The sequence below is a fragment of the Spermophilus citellus genome (assembly GCF_964194105.1).
Source record: "Spermophilus citellus genome assembly, chromosome: 11".
In the NCBI taxonomy this organism is placed as follows: Eukaryota; Metazoa; Chordata; class Mammalia; order Rodentia; family Sciuridae; genus Spermophilus; species Spermophilus citellus.
The window spans coordinates 103,553,271-103,580,269 of NC_138192.1; the positions used below are offsets into that span (position 1 = coordinate 103,553,271).

A 26,999-nucleotide genomic window follows, 5' to 3' on the forward strand; every position below is an offset into this window, starting at 1 on the left:
GTACCAACAGAACCTTCTAAATTCCAAGGGTGTGAGGGCTTGATCTCACTCTCTACCCAGAGGCATTAACTCTATTGCAATTTTCCTTCCATATGCCCTAAAAAGCCCCTACCCCCAGTCTTTGTGAATAAAAGCCCTCCCTCGGAGATGTGGAAACCGCGTTGCACAGACAGACGTGCACGTACGGCAAGACGTTATGTTGAATTTTCAGAGTTTTCTTTTTAGCTTCGCATCCTCGCAAATGCTCAATTATTCCTGTCAGCTAAAAAGGACTAAGGCGGAAAGGTGCCTGAGGAAAACGCGGCGCCGATTAGAGCAAACACATCAGTATTAGGGGTGATCTTTCCAATTCGGGCTTTTGTTTGAGCAGTAAAAGGAGACCAAGGAGGCCAGGGTTCTGGGAAAGGCAGGTCCGTCCGGATTCTTTGGGTTACGAAGAAAGAGGCCCTGGCTGCATGAAACAACGGGGGTAATTCTGCCCCTGAGGCTTTACTCCAGGGGACTTGGGGCGACAGCGACTCCTCAGTCCAGCTAAATGTAGGAAGAGTTAGCCGAATGCTGGACAAAAGATGTAGTTTACGTACACACACAACTGTCTAACCATCCGCGTATGGAAGGCATGTGTGTGTGAGGCAGAAGGGCCACTGCTGCCCGCGCGGGTTGCCAGCCCCACCCTGCCCTCGGCGGCTCGGGCGAGAGACTCTGCGCGAGGCTTCGGATCTCCGGCCAGCCCGGGAGCCAGGGGCGGGGCCGGGCGGGGCCGCGAGCGCGCAGGCGCAGTGCGGCTTCATCGCGCCGCCACCGCCGCCGCCCGCGTTGCACCACAGGCCCGAGACAGACTGGGCCGGGAAGAGCTGGAGACTGAGAAGGAGGCGGTGGCGGAGGCGGGGCGACTCCGGTGACCGGGAGCGCCGCAGACTGGCAGCTGCGGCGACTCCCCCCTTTGTGTCTGGTCAGCTCCAAGCCACTGGAAGTGCTTCCCGGAGGGGCACGGGGTGTCTCGCCGGCTTGCTGCCCACCCTTTTTCCCAGCAACCTACATCCGCCCTCCCGCCGCCCCCCGCCCTCGGCCCGCGACGCCCGAGCTCCGCCCGGAGCCCAGAGCTGCGGGAGAACGAGGCGGCGGCGGCGGCGGCGGCGGCGACAGCAGCAACAGCAGCTTCTTTCTCGGGGGTTTGTGATTCGTTCACAGGAGCCATTGATGGGCGAAGACGAAGCTTTCATGGTGGAATTCACGTCAGGCAAGATCGAGGGTCAGGAATAGCCTCGAGCGAGAGAGAAGGCGCGCGTTCGGCAGGGAGAGAAGGGGCAGCTTTCCGTACCTCACCGCGACGCGCCGCCTCGGAGCTTGGGCCCTGCCTGCCGCCCCCCCTCCCCCGCCTTGCGCCGCCCGGCAGCCCGCGGCCGGGCCTGCACGACCCTCGCGCGATTGTTCCGCGGGGTGTGTAGGCTTGGGCTTGCCCATGGAGGCAACCACCGTTTTCGATCTCGTCGAAGAAGAGGATTTGTTGTTCTCGAAATCGGAGTGAAGGAAGCACCGAAGCGAAACTTTAAAAGGAATCCTGCTTTCCCCGAGCTGCGGGCGATGCGACTCGGGCCGCCGGGCGCCGCTGCCGCCCGCCGGGCTTCGCCCTTCGCGGCAGTCCAGAACTTGTTCTGATCCTCGGCCCCCCGTCGAATCCCCGCCCGACACTCCTCTGCTCCTTGGATATGTTTTCTCGCAAACCTGGATATTTTTTTCATATCGTGAAACTACGAGGAAAATAACTGCCGGGATTCCTTCTGCTCCCCCTGATTCTCCCTCCCCACGGACATGCCTTCAGTTTGGGGGGGCCGAGGCACCCCCTCCTAGGCGAATGAAGCCCCCCAGTCGCGAGGGAGCGAAATGAAGGGAATTTCTGCAGCGGAATGAAAGCTCTGCAGCCAGGTCCTCTCATCTGCCATTTGTCCTTTCAAACTGCATTGTAATACGGGCAGGATAAGTCAGACGGGAGAAGACCAGCCTCCCTGCCGGATTTGTCTGCCCGTATTTACTTTCCATATATATATATTTCCCCCTCCTGCTTCTTGACTGGTCCAGGGATGACTTCCTCGCTGCAGCGGCCCTGGCGGGTGCCCTGGCTACCGTGGGCCATCCTGCTGGTCAGCACTGCGGCCGGTGAGTAGCCCCGGGTAGCGCGTCCCGGCCACTTGCCCAGCGGTGGCGAGGGAGGGAGCCCTCGGAGGCCCAGGCCTGCGCTCGCCCTTCGCGACACGTCCCCTTGGGTCACTGTGGAGGGGATCTGCTGCCGGGTACCTGCCAGCGAAATCGCCTTTAGTGTTTTAGTGTAGTTTCATATCCTCACTCCCATATACCCAACCCCATCCCCCTCCATTGGGGGGGAAAAAAGACATGTTGGGTGTGGTATCTTGACATTTTTAGCTGTGAGGTAATGCAAGGAATAAAAATAATATTTTAATCACCAGTGAACAGTGTCTATTAGGAGATCTTTGGAAACAGAGCTGTAGGTCCCCTCCCCCCACAACAAAAAGAAGCGGATTTGGCTTATAGTAAAAAGAACATCAACTAAACACATACTTGCATTTATTTTTAGATTTCCACCACTCTTTGGGAATGCATGTTACTTTTCATTATTGAAAAATGTTACTGAATGAATAGAATTAATGTTGAGGAAGCCAGACTGGGATTCTCGATACACTCTATAATACTATTTATTACTGTTACCATTCGTATTAATTTGCTACCAAATAATTGTTCTAGCAATTATATCTCCATCTTTTTAACTTGGACACACTCATTTAATGTGCTTCTGGAATTACTGTTGAGCATTAAGTATTTTGATCACTTTTATTGGTCACCTGTCATCTATTGACTTCCCTGTCATTGAGACAACTTTAACTTCATGTCACACTTCTAGGAGATTTGACTCCTGAAAGGACTTTGACATTTTACTGAAATGTAAAAGGAAACAGTCATCCTTTTCTTTGGCTATTTCTTTTTAAATTCCCAGCCACCTTAAGAAAAAAGCCCATGTTCACAATGCAACTGCATTTTTCAAGCAGTCTTTTGGTGATTTGCTTTTAGACATTTTCAGGAGTGAATTGTACATATAATTCTTAAATTTGACAAAGAATAGCCACATGGATTATGCATTTAAAAACAAATGAGGGATAAGAGTGTTGGCTTTCCAATTACTTTTTTTTTTTTTTTTTTTTTTTTTTACAAATGTGTAGTTTTCACATTGAATAAATTTCTCATTGCTTTGTTAGAGAGGTTATAAAAATCTGTTTTGGGAAAATACTGAAAGAAAATTTACAGTTTTCTACTGTGCTTTTGGTATTACTGATTCATGTCCATTGTTAATTATGGTAAGTTAATTAGGGTCTGTATTTTATATTAAAATCATGAGCTTCTGAATCGAATGTTTTGACACTGATTTTAATATTTTTAGTCATTGCAATTATTTTTCAAGTAAAAATGAACACTTTTTTCTCTAAATTTGTTATTTAGCTCTTTAAATTCTCTAGCCACAAGCCATGTGGTTCTTGTAAAATAAGAAGAATAAAAAAGGCCTTAAGCTAACCAGTCATTCTTTGAGCAGAAATTTCAGAATATTTTTGTTCTTTTTTATTCTTTACCCTTTTGAAATGTAGATTCTCTTTTATAGTGACATGCTTATCATTTTATGATCAGAACTGACAAAAACAAGAGAAGAAAACATTGTTTTTAAAATAAACCATTTGTATTTGGCAAAATGAATATTCTTAGAATAGTGTCCCTTTAAAGGGGATAAATTAATAAAAATGGTGTTAATCTTTTTTCTTTAGTATTACCTAGCACCTGATGACAGTGCTAGGAAACTGGGTTTCAGAGCTGTAACAATAATAATAGCTAGTATTTATTGAGTGCTTTCTGTGCACCAGCACATTTTCAAATAGCTTTACTTTTTTTTTTTTTTTAATATCCTCTTGACAATTCTGTACTGCAGGTTGTTATTTCCTTTTTAGAGAGGGAGAGAAAAGTACAGATAATTTAAATAACTAATTACACAGTCAGGAAATTATGGAGACAGGATTATAGCCTGTACTCTTACCCACCACATTAAGTCTAACAACAGCAACAGAGGCAACAACAACTTCTCAGTCTAATTGGAACATGAAGATAGAGTAATGTTTCACCTTTTTCACCTTTGAAAAGTAGTGGGGACATTACAGAGAATAATAGTGTAGGCACTGGTTACACAGATGTCATGGTTCTAAATGTATAAAACTTTGCCTGATATTGGGGTGGCTAGTGCAGTTTTATTAAGTTCAAGGTGACCAGAATGGGTTTGGGATATATGGATGTCATGATGTAATTGGACAGATGCACATAATTCACCTGAATAGGAAAAAAAAAAATGTACTGGAATACAGAGCACATCCTTCTTTGGGAACATGGATAAATTATTTTTGAATTCCTCTTTCCTACTTACTCTATCTTCTTGGACTCCTTAATTCTTAAAATAGTTGGTATGCAAAAAATTAGGATTTATGAAAAAATAAGATGTACTTTGTTTATAAATGACTTAATTGTAACAAAATACAAGTGTTTAAGTGTCAGCTTCTGTAATGCATTTGAAATAATTCTCTTGACTAGATTTCAATTACATACATCTCCTTTGGGAGCACACATTGTTTCAAGTGAGTCATCTATTTACTTAGTATTGTTGAGCAGTTATTGAATATTGTTGAGTAACTGGAAGTTTAGTAATCTTAATTTCAATGTTTCTAGAAATGTGGACACTGCAACAGAATCAGGCATGATTGAAAAAGTGATCTTTTTAGTCCTGTAGTCTAGTTGTTCTGAATGAATCTCTCTGGGACATTTATTTATTTATTTAAAATTTAATCTCCAGAGAGTATCAGGTAAATTTGAGAATGAGTGCTTTATATCATCAGTTCTGATTAGATTTTTTTAAATATGGTGATTCAGTCACCTCTTGCTGCATAATAATTTGCAATCACAAAATCTTAGTGGTGTGCAACAGTAAGCATTTCTTCTGCTCCACTTCTCTCATTATGGAGCCCATGCTGGAGGCAGGGTAACATCTACCTGGAAAAAGCTTGTTATCAGTGCTGTGGCAGAAGTTCTAGAGAGCAAGCCCAACCCACCAGCACTTTTCCAGACTCTGGTTCTCTAACATCTCATTGGCTAACTAAGTCTTACTGCCAAGCTGGAGACGAGGGAGGAGTTGGGGGGTGTAGAAGTACATTTCTGCCTCTAGTTCCATTGCACAGGAATGAAGATTAAAACTTTCAATCTACCATTTGAGATGAGGAAGTGGTAGATTGAAGGGAGGAGGCTTTCCTTAACATTTGAATGGAGCTAAGCTCTTAAATAGGCTTTTGCATTAAAATGACACCAGGCTTGGTCTCTACAAAAGCTGTCTTGGAATGTGGTATGCAGTATTGATGTTGGTGTGTCTATGAAATGTGTGGAAAGAGATGTCTGTGACAAAGAAAGACATTGTTTTTTTTTTTCATTAAAATGTGTGTGTGTGTGTGTGTGTGTGTGTGTGTGTGTGTGAGAGACAACTCAGGGCTTTGCCCTAGCATGCAATTACTTTACTACTGAGCTACATCCTCAGCCAAAGGCCAACTTTTTAATAGTAAAGGAGAAGAGCCTTCATGTTATTGTTTTTATGTATTTATCTTGTCCTCCCAATTAGTAATTGTTTCTAGAGGATAGGTTTCATGTCATTTTGGCGAAGGAGTGCTCGGAATCCAACCCAGGGCCTCTGGCACTCTATCACTGAGCCACCCCCTAGTGCTCATATCTTAAATTGTTTTGTATTGTTCCATATGACTGTACACATAAGAGATGCTTAAGAAATACTTGGTGAATGAGTTATAAAAAGCAATTGGAGCTTATCGACTCAAAATATTAGTAACTTATTCTTTCTTTGACCTAGTTTCTTCAACTGTAGAGCAATTTAAGAAGCATAGTGGGAAGACCACTGTCCTGACTTAAGGCCTGGATTCTGACACACCTAACATAGTTAATTTAGTTCTAATTTTATGGGTTTGGACCACATCATGTTTCAAAATGCAAATTCCTGGATACCACTTTAAGTCTTAGTGAATCCAAGTACCTGGACATTAAAACCTAAGAATCCATATATATGTACTCTTGAGAACTGGATCTAATTTTATTTCTAATTCTCAGCTTCTACAACTTAATTAATTATTTTTTGGTACTGGGAATTTAACCCAGGGATACTTTACCACTGAGCTACATCCCCAGCCTTTTTTGTTTTTTATTTTAAGACAGGGACTCACTATGTTGCTTAGATCCTCACTAAGTTGCTGAGGCTGGCCTTGAACTTGAGATCCTCTTGTCTGAGTCTCATGAGTTGTTGGGATTATGGGCCTGTGCCACTGTGCCCAGCTATTTTTATTTTTACTTTTTGCGCTAATTATACCTTATTCTGGAGCTTTTAGTCACCATCAATACCAAATATTTCTTATTTGTATTTTAAGCAACTTCCTTTTTCTTTTTACCATTTGCAGTGTTTCTCTTGCCTTTTTTTTTTTTTTTTTGTCGTCTTAGGGTGATATATTACTTAATGAAAAAGGCTTTATTGACCCAGTATTTATGTATGCTAATTTAGCTCATATTTTTATGTTGGTCATTTTATTTTCCTTATACTTCTGTCAAAAGGAGAAATAATACTTATTAGTAGAAAGAAGAGTTTTAGTAAATTTGGATGAGAATTATTGATGAGGTATAAAGGGATTAGTGTTAAACTTAATTAGACTAGACAATTTTGTTTTGATTTTAGTTACAAATTAATATTCAGTTGAGCCTTTTCCAGGTGGATAAACTGCATATAGTATTTGATCAATGTGTACTAGAAAAAAATAAATGTGGGTGCTGTGATATCTAGGGATTCATGATTTTTTTTTTTTTTTTTTTTTTTTTTTTGGTACCAGGGATTGAACTCTGGGGCACTCAATCACTGAGCCACATCCCTAGCCCTTTTTGTATTTTAATAAAGACAGGGTCTCACTGAGTTGCTTAGCACCTTGCTAAATTGCTGAGGCTTACTTTGAACTCGCAATCCTCCTGCCTCAGCCTCCCAAGACACTGGGTATTACAGGAGTGCGCCACCTGCCCAAGTTAGGAATTCATGAATTTTGAACTTCTCTAATAGCACTTATGCATAAAGAGACTCTCATATTACCAAACTCTTTTCCCTTTCTAGTTAAATGGTCTAGTCTTGAGTCTTTTTCAGAAGAGCAAAGGATACCTTGTTGGAATTTAAGTACACTAGTTTTGTTTAAATTCTTTTTCTTTTTTGTTTGTGAGATGGATATGATAAGAAAACACATAATTTATGTATAATCTGTGTGGAGTTAGAAATAAGCAAGTAAACCTAATGCAGTAGTATATACCTGTAATCCCAGAGGTTTAGGAGGCTAAGGCAGGAGGATTAGAAGTTGAAGCTAGTCTCAGTAACTTACTGAGGCCATAAGCAATTTAGTTAGATAGGTCTCAAAAAAATAAAAAGAGCTGGGATATGGGGCTGGAGTTGTGGCTTAGTGATAGAGCGCTTGCCTAGTATGTGTGAAGCACTGGGTTTGATTCTCAACACTGCATATAAATAAATGAATAAAATAAGGGACTATCAACATCTTAAAAAAAAAAAAAGCTGGGATATAGCTCAGTGGTAAAGTGTCCCTGGGTTCGATCCCCTCAAAAAAGAAGAAAGTAATAAATGACAGGAACATTTTGGAATGTATTGCTTTACCAAAACTATTAGTATATAACATGTACTATTCTTAATTACATTAATTCATTGTCTGGTGGGAAGTGTTTTATATTCTAGACTGTTTCTATTTAAATATGTACCCAAAGGAGTAGCCAGAAGGGCAGGGGAGCACTAAGAATAAATAGATAACATGGAGGGAGCACTGAAATATTTGCATAACCAACATTTATTATGTTTCCTGTGTGCAAGATTCTTTTCTAAATGCTAATATAAAGAAAATAAGGGGGCTGGGGATGTGGCTCAAGCGGTAGCGCGCTCGCCTGGCATGTGTGCGGCCCGGGTTCGATCCTCAGCACCACATACCAACAAAGATGTTGTGTCCGCCGAGAACTAAAAAATAATAAATATTAAAAAAATTCTCTCTCTCTCTCTCTCTCTCTCTCTCTCCCCTCTCACTCTCTCTTAAAAAAAAAAAAATAAAGCAATAACTTCTATTTAAAAAAAAAAAAAAGAAAATAAGAAAAAAAAAAAGAAAAATAAATTAAAAATAAAAACAGAGGAGGCTGGGGCTGTGGCTCAGCAGTACTGCACATGCCTGGCATGTGTGAGACACTGAGTTTGATTCTCAGCACTGCATATAAATAAATAAAATAAAAGTCTATCAACAACTAAAAAAACAAAAAATTAAAAAAAGAAAAAATGTCTGCCTTCCTCCCTACCATCTCATGCTTCATAAGGATGATACAGAAGTTAGATATACTATTTGGAGCAAGGGTGAACACTTTGCAGACCTTTAGCATTATTTTCTTTCTTTCGTCTATCTTTCAGGATATCCCTGTGTCTTCTTGATCATCTCCACCCTCTTTTAGATGGACAGCATGCCTTTATCCTATTTGTTTCCTTTTATGTAGTGCTGAGGATCAAACTTAGTACCTCACACATGCCACACAAGTGCTCCGCCACTAAGCCCCAGCCCCAGCGCTCCATCCTCTTTTACAATGTTTCTTCTCAGCTAGCCTTTTTGAAAGAGCACTGAAAATTTCCCACTTTTATATTTTGAACTCCTTTGCTCCCCTCTCCCTACAATGTGTATTAGGTCAGTAGTGACTTCCTAATTGCCAAATCCAGATATTTTTCTCTTTACTGAACTTGACAATTTTGGTTATCCCTTTCTTGATGACTTTACATTTCCCTAGTTCTGTATCTTCTCCCCTCCTTTCTCCTAAATGTTTACAAGTAAGTAAGCAGTTTGATCTTCTTAAGTATATGGTTTGTTTGTTTTGTTTTTTTCCAAATCCTGGGGGTTGAACCCAGGGCCATTAAGCTATGCTCCCAGACTTAGTATTTCAAGTTTAGCTTAGGTTGGGGGAAACTGTGCCGCATTCTAAATTTGTAAAAGACTATTTCAAGAAAAAAAAAATCTTTTGCAAAGATATTTTATATCTTGATTATATATGTTGAATTAGCACAACAAAAGTGTAAAGAAAGGCTCTTTAGAAATATGCTTTAATGAAAATATAAGAATAGCCAGGCATGGTGGCTCTTACCTGTAATCCCAGGATAGGGATGCTGAGGCAGGAGGATCATGAATTCAAAGCCAGTCTCAGCAATTTAGTGAGGCTCTAAGCAATTCAGTGAGACCCTGTATCCAAATAAAATATAAAAATGGGCTGGGGATGTGGATCAGTGGTTAAGTTCCCCTGAGTTTAATCCCTGGTACAAAAAAAAAAAAAAAAAAAAAAAAAAAAGGATTCCTATAATTTTAGGGTTAGGAAAGGACCTTTTAGTGGACTTTAAATAATTAGAAGTTCACTTAAGAGGATTAGACTTCTCTACAATCTTGTCTCATTTTAATTTTAAAATAAAAAGCTTCAGCTCAGTCTTTAACCCAATTGTCATACCTTCTACATCAGTGATATCTAATTAATGCCATTTAGACTTTAGTTTAATGTTTTTTCATTTAAAAAATTTTTTTAGTTGTAGATGAACACAATATCTTTATTTTATTCATTTTTTTTTTATGTGGTGCTGAGGATTGGACCCAATGCCTCATGTGTACAAGGCAACGCTCTACCACTGAGCCACAACCCCAGCCCAGTTTTTTTATTTTTAAGCAACTTTATTGAGATATAATTTACATACCATACAATTCAACCATTTAAGGTATGCAATTCAGTGATTTTTTTGTATGTTTTAAAATTGTGGTTAAAATATGTGTGTGTGTGTGTGTGTGTGTGTATGTATACACACACACACACACACACTCCCACACAATATTTGCCATTTTAAACTTTTTTTGTGTGTGTGATCCTCCTGCCTCAGTCTCCTGAGCCTCTGGGATTACTGGCGTGTGCTACCGCACCCAGCAACATTTTCACAGTTCAGTGTCATTAGTTATATTTACAACATCACTAAAACCTTTTCATCACTCCAAGTAGAAACTTTAAAAAATATTTTTAAATTATAATTTTTTTTTTTTGTACCAGGGATTGAACCCAGGGGTGCTTTACCTCTGAGCCATATCCCCACCCCTTCTTATTTTTTATTTTGAGAGAGGGTTTCCCTTTTTTCACTTGGAAATCCAGTTGTGCCAGTTCCATTTGTTTGTGAAACTATTCTTTCCCTATTGGTTGAATTGGTAGTCTTGACAAGAATCAACAGGGCAAGGCTGATTTAACTAAGTGGTATAGCATTTGCCTTCTATGCATGAATTCTTGGGCTCAATCCCCAGCACTGCACAAACAAAAACTAAAATAAAAATGACTAAAGTTGTATGAATTTATTTCTGGACTCTCATTTCAGCTTGTCTATAGGTCTGTCCTTATGCCAGTATTATTAGTATTTTGATTACTATTGCTTTGTAGTAAATTTTGAAATTGGGATAGGTAAGTCCTCTTTGTTTTTTTTTCAAGATTGTTGTGGCAAATCAGAACCTCTTGCATTTCTTTTTTTTTTTTAGTATTTATTTTTTAGTTGTACACAATATCATCTTTATTTTATTTATTTTTATGTGGTGCTGAGGATCGAACCCAGGCCTTGCACATGCTAGGCAAGTGCTCCACCACTGAACCACAACCTCAGCCCCCTCTTGCATTTCTATATAAATTTGAGAGTTAACTTTTCTATTTCTGCATAAAAGGCTGTTGGAATTTTGATAGGGGTTTTTGGGTCTGTAGACCACTTTGGGATTGACATCTTAATATTATTGAGTCTTCCTATCCATAAATAAGGGATGTCTTTCCATTTATTTAGGTCCTCTTTAATTTTTGTCAGTAATGTTTTCTAATCTTCAGTGTACAAGTGTTTAATTTCCTTTGTATTTTATTCTTTGGTTCCTTGAGTATTTTTTTTTTTTCAATTTGGTGAACTCTCGTGTGTGTGTGTGTGTGTGTGTGTGTGTGTGTGTGTGTGTGTGTTTTGGTACTGGGGATTGAACTGAGGGGCACTTAACCACGGGAGTCACATTCCCAGCCCTTTTTTGTATTTTATTTAGAGACAGTATTTCACTGAGTTGCTCAGGGCCTTGCTAAGTTCTGAGGCTAGCTTGAACTTGGAATCGTCCTGCCTCAGCCTCCCAAGTAGCTGGGATTACAGGCATGCACAGCTGTCTGGCTCTTGTTTTTATTCTTAAGTAAATGATAAAATAATTAATTTTTTAAATATATTAAGGCACTTAAATTTGTTACTTATGAGAGTGATTTTGGTTGATTAACTATTTTCATTCTGAAAAGCTGAGAGAATAACATTAGCTAATTAAATTTTACTTTATGTTGTTGAAGAGGATTTTGATGTTATATCTACTAGACCTACTAGTAGATAGGTCTAGTAGGTCTAACAATTAGACCTACTAGAAGAGCTTAAAGTTTTTTATATCTTCTGATAGGTATTTTATTACTTTTTCATTGAAGTAAACAGAAATAACTTTTGTTAGGCATATGTGAATTAAAAATAATTTGTATCAATGTACTGCTCTTAAATAAACCATTAGGAATATCTTGGAATTTCTGTTTTGTTTTTATAGATAAGGTTTAGATGGAATTTGGCAAGTAGTAATCTCTATTTAATAAATAATGAGTTTGTTTTCTGTGTTTTGATTTCCTGTTTCACAGTTGTACTAGTTAATGGGATTAGGCAATCTTGATTTGTTTCTTCTTTAATTGAAAAAAGGTTTGAAGCATCTAATAAATATTTCTGTTATTTACTCCTTGTCATAACATGCTCTTTGGACAGCTATTTTGAATAAAGATCTGTTGCTAAAAATGAAGAGAATTTTCTGTCCTTTAAACTTTTTTTTTTTTTTTTAAATATTTATTTATTTTGGTTTTTGGCGGACACAACATCTTTGTTTGTGGTGCTGAGGATCGAACCCGGGCCGCACGCATGCCAGGCGAGCACGCTACCGCTTGAGCCACATTCCCAGCCCCTGTCCTTTAAACTTTGATAATTAAATTAATTTCTCAGGCTGGGGGCGTGGCTCAGTGGTTGCCTAGCATGTGTGAGGCCCTGGGTTGGATTCTCAGCACCACATATAAATAAACAACTAAAAAAAGATATTAAAAAATTAATTTCTCATATCTGCTTTTACTTTTGTAAAATTATTTTTAGTTTACTGATAGTTTGTTTTGGGTGTTGTTGAGTCACATCCCTAGCCCTTTTATGCTTCATTTAGAGTCAGGGTATCGCCAAGTTACTTAGGGCATTACTAATTTGCTGAGGTTGGTTTTGAACTCATGATCTTTCTGCTTCAGCCTGCTGAGCTGCTGAGATTACAGGCATGTGCCACTGTGACTGGTTGGTTTTCTGTTTTTTGATTGTACATATTCAGCACTTTTCTGAATCAGTAAGCCTTTTTTTTAATATTTACTTTTTTAGTTGTACACAATACTTTTATTTTATTTATTTATATGTGGTGCTGAGGATAGAACTCAGGGCCTCGCACATGCTAGGCAAGTGTTCTACTGCTGAGCCACAACCCCAGCCCAGTAAGCCTTTTTTAAGAAAGTACTAATGATAAGGGTAAGCATTGTCTTTTTTTTTTTTTTTTGATATTTATTTATGTTTTTAGTTATCGGCAGACACAACATCTTTGTTGGTATGTGGTGCTGAGGATCGAACCCGGGCCGCACGCATGCCAGGCGAGCGCGCTACCGCTTGGGCCACATCCCCAGCCCAACATTGTCTTTAATATAATCTGTCACATTAATTTTTTACCATTATGCATTTTTTAAAAAATATTTTTTGGTTGTAGGTGATCACAATACCTTTATTTTATTTTTATGTGGTGCTGAGGATCGAACCCATTGCCTCACACATGAGAGGTGAGTGCCCTACCACTAAGCCACAACCCTAGCCCCATGCATTTTATTTTTATGTAAATCATTTGAGGTGTTGAATATTTGGCAGAGGAGTAGAGAAATATCCATAGAAAATATGATGTTCAGTCAGCCTGTGACTTTTTGTGAAAATACAGTAATGAATGAGATAAAATAAAAATGAAAACATAGTAAAGATATAGAAAATATAGCAAATGAAATATGTAATAAAGACATAGTAAATTTTATATGCTTATATCACTGACCAAGCAAGTAAAACTCTTATGCCAGCATTTAAAAATGAAGTAAATGATAACCAAAAAGTCTTTTATTAATATTATAGAAATCTTACATTCTCACGTGAAATCTTCTAATTAACTTTTTCATGTATGTTAAAATCTTAGAATATTTTTTAGTTTAGGAATCTTTAACCAGGTTATAAGTTGTTTTTTTTTTTTTAACATTTTTGATTGCAGTTTCCTTTAGTTTTTAATATTCATGTTTCCAATGAAGTTTGGAGCTATTTAAGACTATACTGTTCATTTAATACTTGATAGCATCCTATAAGTGTTTTTAGTTTTGGTATTTTATTTCCCTTGGCATATTTATAAATTCCCCTGCCCCTGGTGCTCGGAATCCAACCCAAATCTCATGCATGCTAGGCTAGGCAAGTGCCATATTTATAAACTTTTTGAAGGAAGTTAGCTTTTGTATGTTTTTTTTTTTTAAGAATTTTTTTTTGAGAGTGAGAGAGGAGAGAGAGAGAGAGAGAGAGAGAGAGAGAGAGAGAGAGAGAGAGAGAATTTTTTTTTTCAATATTTATTTTCTAGTTCTCGGTGGACACAGCATCTTTGTTGGTATGTGGTGCTGAGGATCGAACCCGGGCCACACGCATGCCAGACGAGCGCGCTACCGCTTGAGCCACATCCCCAGCCCTTTTGTATGTTTTTAACAGAGATAATTGTGGTATGCCTTAATCCCATGGTTCTCCAAGATGTAGTGTGCATTAGAATTACCTGGAGAATTTGTTGAAACAGAATTCAAGGCCCTACCCTGGAGTTTCTGATTTCTGTATTTCTGGGTGGAGTTTGGAAGCTGGCATTTCTAACAAGTTCTCAGGAGTGATTGGTTTTGATAGTTTGAGTTCTACACTTTGACATTTACACATAATAAATGTCTGTTGAATGATGTAGGTTGAGCCAACACATGCTGGTTATGGATGCTGTTCTTGGAAACCTCTCCCATAAGGATTTTTCTGAAGATTTTTTTAAAGTACTGATTTATTTGGTGTAGGCTAATAATTCTCAAAGTTTGGTTCCTAGATTAGTGGCATCAATATCACCTAGGTGCTTCTTAGAAATGACAATTTTTTGAATCCGAGGCCTTTGAATAAAAAAGATCGGATCCAGTAATGTGTATTTTAGTTGGCTCTCTAGGTGATTCTGATGAACTCTAAAGCATGAGAACCACTGATTTATACAATTAATTTAGAGCTTCCATTCTTTTTTCTTTTTTTTTAAATTTATTTTTTGGCAGTACTAGGGATTGAACCCAGGGCCTCATACATGCTAGGCAGGTGGTCTACCACTGAGCTACATCACCAGCCATTTTTAATTTTTTTTTTTTTTTTTACTTTGAGATGGAGTGTTGCTAAGTTGCCCAGGCTGGCCTTGAATTTGCAGCCTTTACACCTCAGCTTCCATAGTTGCTGGGATTATAGACATGTCCCACTGTACAGACAGGAACCTCCATTCTTAATCAGAGTTTTATATCAGAATTATCTAGAGGACTTTTATAAAATGTGCCTGGGTTTGATTCCCAGCAGTGCAAACCAACAACAACAACAAAACAACTACATGGCAAGAACATGTAAGGAGGGGAATCATTTCCAAGAGAACTAATAGGAACTGGGCTTAATGTTGCACACCTGTAATCCCAGTAACTCAGGAGGCTAAAGCAGGTAGATCACAAGTTCAAGGCCAGCCTCAGCAATTTAGTCAGATCCTGTCTCAAAATGAAAAGGGTTGGGGATGTAGCTCAGTGTTAAGAGTGCTCCTGGGTACAGTCCCTAGTACTAGGCGGGGAAACCTTAATAGAAAGTTTATGTACATGCCTAGAATCCCAGTGTCCAACACTCTATATCAATTCTGCTTTGTACATATTAAATCTCATTTAAAATGCATTACTCAAATTATCAAGATATAATGCAGAATTTGTATAATCATTCTCACCTTGAATGCAGATGGAGGATTTATGGGACATGATAAAGTATTGTGCCACAGGCAGTGGCTATAAAGTATTAGGGAGAGTTAAGTGTTCAGGGGAATAGGAAGATAAGACACACACTTATCTGTTTGTGTCAATTCCACATTTATTTCTGGAAGTTTAGATGAAAGTGAAGATTGAGAAATTTCATGTTGTTAAAGTCAGACTTCCTCTTTCTTATAGGCAGTTTTACCCTAATAATCTGTGTCAGAATACATATGCTAATGTACTTTCATTCTTTTCTAACAAGTGCACAATAGGAAGATTTAGAACAAAATGTGACTTATACAAATGATAGACGTGTGAAGGAATATTTAAATGTTTGATTAATAATCTAAACTCTCCAATTGTTTCATTTAAATGAAGAAATAAATAGCTAAGACTTTTCTATCACTATTAATCTGTTTTCAGTCTTTGCCTTTGTAGGTTTATCTATGAACAGAGCTATATAATTTTACTAGGTGCTCCAAGCTAACTGTTTTTTTTTTTTCTTTTTTGCTGTGCTGAGGATGGAACCCAATGCTTTTCAAACTACTAGGCAAGGGATGTACTGCTGACCTACATAAAACCCCAGGCTAACCTTTACTAGAAAGTTTCATTTGTGTTTTTATTTGAAAAATACAAAAAGTACTAATAGCCCACAATCCATGTATTTCCTTTTAAATATAAAAAGTATATGTAATTTTGTATGGTTGTGATTTTATAATATCTTTTAATTATGTCTTGGATTTTTTTAGTATCCAGTAGTATGTCGTAAGCATGTGTGTGAAATCTTAACTGTCATTTTAATAGTTGTATATATTCCATTGAGTATATTTGTTATTATTTATTATTTCCTATTGGGAGGTGTTTAGGTATTTTCTGGTTTTTTTCCTCTAATAGTGCTTTATTGAATACTTCTGTGCCAACATCCTTTTTGTATTTGATTTATTTCCAAGTTCTCATCTTGACCTATCAGCTAGCTACATTAGTCAATTTAATCATTTTTTCTTCCTTGAAATACTATATTTTTTGATAGTTCCTTACTTTGCACCTGACCCCTAAATGTTTTATTGTCCCAAGATTCAGTCCTTGTACCTTTTCTGTAACTACACTGACTCTTTTAGTGATCTTAAACAGTATCATGGCTTTAAATGGCATCCAGAGGCTAAGTTTTAAATGTATTTCTATTCCAGATCTTTTTCCTTCCTTGAAATCTGGTTGCAGGTAGCCAACTGTGTATCTACCATTTTCACTTGGGTAGCTCTTTTTTTTTTAATATTTATTTTTAGTTGTAGTTATACACAATACTTTTATTTATTTATTTATTTTTATGTGGTGCTGAGTATCAAACCCAGGGCCTCACATGTGCTAGGCGAGCACTCTACTGCTGAGCCACAATCCCAGCCCATCACTTGGGTATCTCAAACTTAAAGCATCCAAAACTGAACTCCTGAGCTTCCTCTCCAGGCCTGTTCTTCCCATAAATTTAATTCAATTCAGCAAATTGCAGTTTTGTTTTTCCTGTTGTTTAGCCCTAAATAAGATATGTTTTTAGTCTCCTCTATTTTTCACATTCACATTCACATTCAAGTTGATAACAAAATCTTTTGGCTCTACCTTCAAAATAATAGTCTGACTACTTTTTTACCCCTTCCACTGCATCTTAATCTAAAAGTCACAATCTTTTCTCAGTTGTAACTTTTCACTAGCCTGTTTCTCTGCTTTTTTCTAGTTACAGTCTTTCAACATAGTAGCCTGGGTAACCATTTTCAAATATAAATCAAATCATGACATTTCTTTAATTTCTCCAGCACTTCTCCATATCATTTAGAATAAAAGTCATAATCATTTAAAATAGTCTACATAATCTGGTTTCTACTGTTCATGACTTTATTTGCTAATCTCTCTTGCTTAATTTTAATTGTGCTTTTAACTTTATATAGAACTAAATTCAGAAAATCAAATGTTTTAAAAGTGGTTATATTTAAGATGCCTTATTTAAGTAATTTGACTACAATTAGTGAGTAAATACATATATTGGAGTAAGGGAGAGGTCTCGTGAACATTTCTTGAGACTTTAGTATACTTACTAAATTCGTTACACACTACTATTTACTTTATTGTCACATTGCCCTCTAAGCCCATTTTGTCCCAGTGACCCAGATGTGGAACACCTATAGATCTTAAATTGAGCAACAATATACCACTTATGGTAACTTTGAAATAATTTCATTAAATTAACTGGAAATTTGGGACTTAATGGGTCTTAAAGTATAAAATATTTGAAATATTTTATTCATCTAAAAATCTTATGGCATTCAAATCATCAGGAATAATTATTCAGGCTGAACTGTGTCTTGGTTATAGTCTTTTATTTTGCTGTAAATGACAGCAGATATTTTTGGTTTTAGTTTTGTGTTTAACATTCAAATGATGGTGGATAATAAAGCATTTTATTGAAGATTCAAAACTTCAGTTTTGGAAAAGAGCACCAGATAGATTAGAAAAAAGATGATGACATATTTAGTCAATGATAAGTTTTTCATGTGTTGTTAGTGATTAGAACCCCTAGGGGCTACTCTGGGGCGAAGAGTAACTTTTTATATTTAGTTACTACACAAAGGACTGTATTATGGTGATAAGAGCAGCAAGATTAACAACAGTCAAATGATATCTAGAGATGGATTTATTCATGTTACTTTTTGAAACAAAATTTTACATTTGACAAAACTAATATTTTCCTGTGACTAAAATGCATGTGTTAGCTTAATGAAATGTATCAAGAATGTTAGTCTATAAATACACTTTAGCTTTTAGCATCAAGTTGTATCCATTTATACAACTCTTAGGTTTATGAGAAACTTAGGTTTATGAGAAATTAATTTTGTTGATTACTTGCTGCTAAGTCCCTTTTTAAATAACCTTTTATTTAAAGCCATTAAATTTTGAGTCTCTTGTATATTTCAATTTTGTGTAGGAGAAAGGAAAGTCAATCTTCTTTACCAATTGAAACCTTTTTAAAAAAATATTTACTTTTCAATCATAGTTGGACACAATACCTTTATTTATTTGTTAATTTATTTTTATGTGGTGCTGAGGATTGAACCCAGGGCCTCGCACATGCTTAGGCGAGTGCTCTACTACTGAGCCACAACCTCAGCCCCTGCTAAGTCTCTTTTTAATTAAAAACAACAAACAACAACAACAATAAAGCAAGGTATTGAGCTGCAGATGTAGCTCAAAGGTAGAGTATTTATTTGCCTTGCATGCAAGAAGCCCTGGGTTCAGTCTCCAGCACAGGGGGAAAAAAAATAGTCTTAGACTGGCACTGAACTCTACTGTGAGTACATAGTAAGGTATTTTATTTCATACCACCCTATTGATGAAAATAGAAATTCTAGTGTGTTAATGCATGGTTTATGGAACTATGCCAGTTAGATAGGCTAGGTTCTTCTACAATAATTTTCTTTTTGGGGGGCTCCTGGGGATTGAACTCAGGGGGTGCTCTACCACTGCTACATCTCTAGCTGTTTTAAAAATAAAAAACATTTTTTAAAATTTTGAGATAGAATCTTGCAGTTTCTGAAGTTGATCTCAAATTTATGGTCCTACTGCCTCAGCCTTCTAAATTGCTGGGATTACACGCCTGCCACCATGACTGGCAACAATGGCTATTTTTTTTTCTTACATTGTATATTCATTAAAGGTTGCAGGAGTACTCTATTTGTTGTTCAAGGATCCTGGTTGAAGAAAATAACATCTTGAAAGTTGCTGATTTTGCCAAAAGTAAAAAATAATATGTGAGGATTTTTCATTGCAATTATGTTCTGCCTAGAAATGATTCATATCACTTCCACCAAACAACTAAATTGTTCAATTTCAAGGTCTTCCCTAACCTCTAAAAAGTGTGATTCCCCCACTCTCCGCCCCACATGTCCAGAAAGGAAATTTGAGGACCAATGATGACTACAGGAAGTAATAAGATAAACTTGTGTTGACTTTGTTTTGTATTTTAAAACTTGTCTTTGCTTTAAGACTTTGATTTTATTTCTTGAACTTTAAAAAATCCTTAAATTGTAAGATCATTTCAAAAAAGATTTTTTAATGATAAGTATAGAAATGATAATGAAGTATAGAAAATAAAAAGATCCCTTCTCTCTTTACTTTTTCTCTAATCCCATTCCTTGGATATAACTATTGTTAATAGTTTGGAGCATAATATTTCATATGTATGCATATGCATGCACTATTAGAAAATCTGTGTGAATACATACACACACACACACACACACACACACACACACACACTTTTTTTTTTTGTACCAGGGATTGAACTCAGAGGTACTAGTCCACTGAGTCACATCCCAGCCCTATTTTGTATTTTATTTAGAGACAGGGTCTCACTGAGTTGCTTAGTTAGCACCTCACTGTTGCTGAGGCTGGCTTTGAACTCGTGATCCTCCTGCCTCAGCCTCCTGAGCCACTGGGATCATAGGCATGCACCACTGTGCTATGCCCTATAATAAGTTTTTAAACAAAATAGAATCACATATTATGTGTATTTTTAAAAATTATTTGTATAGGACAGTTCTAGAAGTAAGATCATTTAGTCAAATTTGGACATTTAAAATTTTGATATGAAAAATTTTCCTAAAAAAAGATTGTATCAGTTTTAATTTCCTCCAGTAGTGTATGAGAATTTCCATTTTCTTTTACCTTTTCTAAGTAGAGTATCTTATCTAACTTTTCATTTTTTTGCCAAAGCAAAATAGTCATGTTCTGTTTCAGTTTTCAGGGCTTTAATTTTTAGTGGAGCCAAACTTTTTTCCATACACTTTTGGCCAGTTGTATGTATCTGAATTTCCTGTTCATATATCATATTAATTTTTCTGACTAGTTTTTATTATTTGGTTGATGTTTTATAAATATTTTTTGGCAATTAAATTCATATTTTTGTTCCCTTGTAACATCTAGTCCTGAGTTATCTTAGAAAAGTCTTTACCATATCCACAATTAACAAAAATTCTATCTTTTTTCTATATGGTTCTATTTTCTTATTTTTAAAATAGGTAATTTAATCAATCTGCAGTATTCTTAGTGTTGTACATATGTTAACTTATAATGAAAGTCTGAAGTAGATATTATGATTATTTACATACACAGATAAGGAAGTTGGAATAAAGAGAATAAAATTGTTTTCTTTCTCAGTGCTAGGGGTTGAACCCAGGCCCTTGTGCATGCTTAGCAAGCCCTGAACTGCTGAACTATTCCCTAGCCTCACCTTTCATACTTTTAACTGACTGCCTCTTATGTAGCAAAGGTTGTCTGTTTTTTTAATGTACTGGGTGTTGAACACCGGGGTCCTTTACCATGAGCTTTATCCCCAGCCCTTTTTATTGTTTCAGAATTTGAGACAGGATCTTGCTGAGTTGCTTAGGGCCTGGCTAAATTGCTGAGATTGGCCTCAAACTTGGAATACTCTGGCCAGAACCTTCTGGGTTTTTGGGATTATAGCCACTGTCCTGGCCAGTCAAATTATCTTTTATTCGTAGAATTCCAAGAGGAGAAAGTGTATCATTTGGTTTGAAAGCATCATTTAGGGACAATTAATTTGAAAAGCGTAAAATATATTTATGACACAATAGATTTTATGCTTTTATTGGTAAACAGGTGACTAATACCAGTTTCTTACAATACCTTAACATAGGAACCCAGAAATTTTTGGCTCTCAGAGCCTTAGTTTTTGTGATTGGGGATCAAATCCTGGGCCTCACACATGCTAAGCATGTGCTCTACCACTGAGCTAAACCCCCAGCTCAAGAACCTTACTTATTTTAATTTAAAAGTTTCTAAGAACCTTGGTTGTTTGGATTTCTAGTTTATAAAAGTTGAGGGAAGTCAGGTGTGGTGGTGCAGGCCTATAATCTCAGCAATTTTGAGAGGTGGGTTGGAGGATCACAAGTTCCAGGCCAGCCTCAGCAACTTATCAAGACTCTGTCTTAAAATAAAAAGGACTTGGGGATGGGGTTGTGGCTCAGCGGTAGAGTGCTCGTCTCGCACGCGCAGGACCCTGGGTTCAATCCTCAGCACCTTTAAAAAAGTAATTTAGTGAAATAAAGGTATTGTGTCCAACTATAAAATAAATATTTTATTAAAAAAAAAGGACTGTGAATGTTACCTCAGTGGTAGAATGTCTCTGGGTTCAATACCAAAAAAAAAAGAACATCAAATTGGTAAGTAGATAACTCATATTAATGACTTACAATGCCACAGCATGTATATTCATTTAATGTATTCAGAACAAATTTGAGTTAGACCTTATTCTTTGCAGTTGATTTATGGAAATACATTTAAATGTAGTTTTGATAGTGAAAATCTTGGGGCTATTATTTGAAGCAAAGAATTATATTTGAAAAGAGAATCTGAATAATGAAATAAGTGACTATCAAAAGGACGTTAACAGGTAGTCAGGAGTACTTTACTGACTAAGAAAATGTACTCTGGGCTACATTTACCATTAGTAACTCATTTCTGGTATCTTTTTAGACCATTTTACTTACCTAAGTCAGTAATTATAGAATTCGTTGTTTAGAAGATGGCTTCTACTAATGGTGTTGAGAGATTCCTGTGAGATTCAACTGAGTCATGTCCTTGGTAATTGTCTTGAGAATTGTGTTGGATAAGCAGTGACCTTCTGCAGCTGATAAATATTTCATTATTGCTTAAAGGAATCTGTTGAAAAATTTACCAAAAAATACTTGATATTTATAAAGTAATACTTGTATATGGAGAACTATATTAGATGCTATTGAGAGTAACAATGAAGAAAAACAGCTATTGTTTAATAGTAGTAATTTCTTCATTTATGAGTGCCGGCCATGGGTCAAGAACAATGCAGAGTATTTTTATTTTTATTTTATTTATGTATATTATATATTTTACATATGTATATAAATATATATGTAAACATATATAATATATAAATGAAATATAACATATATGTGTGTGTGTGTGTGTGTGTGTTTCCTAATCCTCAGAATAGCTAAAAGGTAGGTGTTTTTCCTATTTTAGAGTTAGGGAAGCAACCAACAGAATAAATACTTTGTTCCATGGTGTATATTCTCCACCCTGCTCCATGCTGGGGATTGAACCCAGGGCCTCACATATGCTAGGCAGCTACGCTACCACTGCATTACACACCAGCTCAAGTATGGTTTATACTTTTAGTAATTACTAATTATCAAATTACTTATTGACTGCCTCCTTGTGACAGGTATGAAGCTAAGTGCTTTACTTTTTTCTTGACTTATTACCATTGTGAAAATAGATACTGAGTAAATTTTTCATACATAAGTATAATGACAGCTAGAAAATGGCAGAACTGTATTTCAAGCCAGTGGCTTCTTGTTTTCTAAAAAATCTCTTCCATCCTTTTTTTCCTTCTTTTTTTTTTTTCCACAGGTGCTGGGGAGATTGAACCCAAGGGTGGTATGGGCTATATCATCAGCCCTATTTATTTTATTTTGAGACAGGGTCTTGCTAATTTTCCCAGGATATCTTCAAACTTGGAATTCTCCTGTCTCAGCTTTCCTTGTAGCTGTAATTATAGGGGTGCACCACCATACCTATCTAAAACTCTCTATTCTTAACCGGTTTTCCTCACAAGACCTATTCATGTTATAAGGGACAAAAGAGATCACATTGAGGTGGAGATTCTGTGAATTGTTTTCTCTGAAAGCAAGTTAGGATAAATTGATTAATATCTCCATACCAATTATGTAATAGGAATGTTTGATTCATTAGTATAAAGATTTCTATGGCCCCATCAATTTTTTGAAAGTTAGCATGTATTCATTAAATATCTACCATGTATATGGGCTGGGGTTATGGCTCAGTGGTAGAGTGCTTGTCTAGCATATATGAGGCCCTGGGTTTGATTTTCAGCACTGCATATAAATAAATAAAATGAAGATCTATTGACAACTAAAAAAATATTTAAAAAAAAATACCATGTACAACTGTGTTAGGATACAGAAGTATGAATTATGGTTCCAGTATCTGAGAAACTTAAGAATATAAACATGATGGTATACACTCAACTTGCTAAATTGTGGATTAAAAAAAAAATATCCCAATTTGGTCAGATGTGGTGGCATAACTCTAGTCCCAGTTACTCCACAGATCACTTGAGCTCACAAGTTTGAGGCCAGCCTGGGCAATATAGTGAGACCATGTCACAGAAACAAGCAAAACAAAATACAGATTCAACAACAATATATTTCCTTGATGTGAATGCTTTATAGTTTTCCTGAGCAAGAAACTTTATCAATATCTTAAATCTTTAGTATAAAAATATTTAGAATATGGTCAATAAATAAATTTTCCTTTATTATGAACTGTAAAAGCCACCATTAGAAAGACTATACTACCAGTTAGATTATGAAATTATAGTGATTATAAGACTAATCTCAGTTTTAGAGATGTTAAAATGTGAAACATGTTATAACAAGTTAATTATTAATTGGTGTTGAGCTTTTAGAACTTTTGATCAATAATCTTATTTAGAGAGATCTCAGTAGTAAGAGAAAATAAAATGATTCTCTGGCTTCAATATTCTATGACTGGATTTTAGAGAAAAACATAGATAATTTGTTAATGCTTCTTTACAGTGCAATCTTTAGAGATGTCTTTTGATTTTGAGAAATTTCTTGTTCAGCTCTTTTTAAAATGACATGTGGGGGGAAAAACGTTAACTGTAAAAAAAAAAAAAAGAGGGGGTATGTGAAACGAATTGAATGCTTGTAATGTACTCAGTATTCCCAGGTACATGCAGTTTGTGAAGGAGCTGGAAGGCCATTTAGCCATTCAGGGAAGTAAGTCAGCAGTTTCCCTGCAAGGGAAACCATTAAAATAAGTTAGAAGAAATTAGATATTTAAGAAGACAAGTGTGTAACACTACTCAAATAAATTAAAATAAAATACTTATCTGCAGCATTCTGAATATTCTTGTGGTTTTCCCATGTCTTCTGGCATTTGAACATTGTTTAGTAATGTTGTAAAGAGACACAGAATGTAGGTTGGAGCTATTACATTCTGTTGTATTTATGAAGATTAGGTTAGGTTAAGAGAATACCATAGTATTGTATAGTCATGAACAACACATCTGGATCCCTGCCTTCAGTGGCACTTGTATACTTATTGAGAAGGCAGATCATAAATAAGCTTGTTCATTTATGTATTTACTTATCATAGATTAAGATAAATGCCACAAGGCCATATTAGAGGATAAGAGGGGAAGCCCACTTTAGGTTAAGGTGGTAAATGAAACCTTCTTATGAGGTAAGAACTGAAGAATTAAATGAGCCAGATATATATGAAAAATTACAGGAAGAACACTCCAGGCAGAGAAACAAGATACGTAGGCTGGGAGGTAGGAAAGAGCTTGGTATTTTTCTGACTCAGAAAGGATACTGGTATGGGCTGGGGTTGTGGCAGTGGTAGAGTGCTCACCTAGCATACATGAGGCACTGGGTTTGATCTTCACCACCACATAAAAATAAAATAAAGATACTAAAGCTAAAAAATAAATGTTAAAAAGTAAAAACGATGGCTGGGATTGTGGCTCAGCTGTAGAGCGCTCACCTAGCACGGGCGCCACCCAGGTTCGATTCTCAGCACCACGTAAAACTAAGGGCATTGTGTTGTGTCCATCTACAAAAAAAAAAAAAAAAAAAAAAAAAAATTCTATCTCTCTCTCAAAAAAAAAAAAAAGAAATAGAAAGAAGGGAAAGAAGGGATACTGGTAGGGCTAGAGCATAGTGAGCTAGGGAGAATTGCATAACAAGGTATTAGGCAAGCAGGAGTCAATTCATGTGGGTCCTTGTAAGCCATGATAAAGATGAAAAGTTTTAATTGCATTCTGAGAAAATGGCAAATGCTTTTGAAAGATTTTATGCAGGGTAATTTTATAATCTAATTTTCATTTTTCAAAGATCAGTCTGGCTTATAGGTATAGAAGGATTGGAGAGGAGCTATAGGAGAAACAGGAAGATTGACTAGGCAGATGCAGTAGTCAAGCTGGACAAGTGTACCCATACTTGGTGGCCTATGCCTATAATCATAGCTACTTGGGAGATTGAGGTATAGGGATCACAAATTTGAGGCCAGACTGGGCAATTTAGTAGGACTATCTTAGAATAAACTAAAAAGGACTGGGATGTAACTCAGTGGTAAAAGGCTTGCCTAGCATGTGTGAGGCCCTGGGTTCAATCCCCAGTACTTGGGGAAAAAAATAAAATAAAACGGATAAGGTGGTGACAGTTGCCTTTTTCACCCTGGTGGGCCAAGTGGCATTTTTTTTTGTTATCCGTGCATGCCTACTTCTGTAATACAGTGTCTAGAAGACCATTTCTTGGATTTAGAGTGTATAGTTTAATTGGTTGAAAATCCTTATTTCCCTCAAGTGTTTATTTTAGATGTCTGGGTTATTCAAAGATGTTATGTACTACAAATGCATATTAGTGTTATGTATTAGAAAAAATATAAGCATGGAAAGTATTTTGCCTTGAGTAATAATTCAAAGATTAGAGACCATGGTTCTGTCTCCTTTTATTACACAGGCACTAATTTCTACTTATATGGTCCTTTGTAGATGAGGACTTTCCTGTTTTTCCTGTTCTTGAAAGACTATTATTGCAGTATTTGAAGACTGTCTCATTTATATTTTTATTTAGAGAAACGTTTGGTTTTTTTTACTCCGGTGTGAACATATACATATTGTATCACTTTGAGATATTTGTAGTTTTTGTTGATAGTCTTCTCTTCCTTGCAGTATCATGAGGAAGTGCTCACTTATATATCCTTGTAGTTCTTTGTTCAACTTTTCCTTATCTGTGATTATTTTCAAATAATATTGGAGTTATTTGGAGCTGCTAGTTTTCATACTTGGATTCTGGAATAAAATTGTTATGACTGCAGAGTCTATTTTTTTTGAACCCAGGGTCACTTAACCACTGAGCCACAACCCTAGCCCTTTTTTTTTAATTTTGAGATAGAGTCTTGCTAAATTATTGAGGCTGGCCTTGAACTTGCAATATTCCTACCTCAGCCTCCTCAGTACCTGGGATTACAGGGGTGCACCACCATGCCCCACTGAGATTAGCTTTTAAGAATCAGATTTTATCCATATTTGATTTTTTTAAGGTAATTGCAGAAATCCTAAGGGCATAGCACAATAAATTTTCACTGGGTAACCGTTATAAGTGAAAGCATTCCTGTAATACCCAGTCCATTAACAGAACTCCAGAAACTGCATCTTTGTGTGTGTGTGTGTGTGTGACCATCCTGACTTCTATTGTAGATTAGTGTGGAATATATGAGGCTGAATATTTTTTCTTAAGTTGGTTTCTTCATATTTGGACTTACTGAAGTATCACTATGTAGGTTTTTCCCTCTTAATTTAGTCTAACAGTTAAAAATGAAAACTTGCCTTAGTAGGGAGAAGCAATTACTCAACTCCTCCCCTATTTAGCATAACATTGATTATCTATCCAACATTTTTTTCCTAAATAACTCTCCTTTCTTTATTTTTCTTTTAGTTCTGCAATTATTGTAGTTATTATTATGCTTACTTAAAGGTTGAATTATCATTTATCTCTTTGGGAAAGTAAGACAAATTGGAGATAGTA

At 36.7% G+C, this 26,999-nt stretch overlaps 1 protein-coding gene across 3 annotated transcripts in view; it reads left to right on the forward strand.

Annotated features, from left to right (window-relative positions):
- Window positions 1-730: 730 nt before the first annotated feature.
- Window positions 731-26,999, forward strand: part of BMPR2 (bone morphogenetic protein receptor type 2) — a 165,788-nt gene continuing 139,519 nt past the window's right edge. For 2 of the 3 annotated variants that reach the window (XM_081261579.1, XM_081261581.1), the window contains exon 1: window positions 731-2,157. In XM_081261579.1, coding sequence (XP_081117705.1) covers window positions 2,082-2,157 — 76 coding nt within the window. In that variant the 5' untranslated portion in view covers window positions 731-2,081. The remainder of the gene's footprint in view (window positions 2,158-26,999) is intronic. The other variant, XM_081261580.1, reaches the window with a different exon arrangement.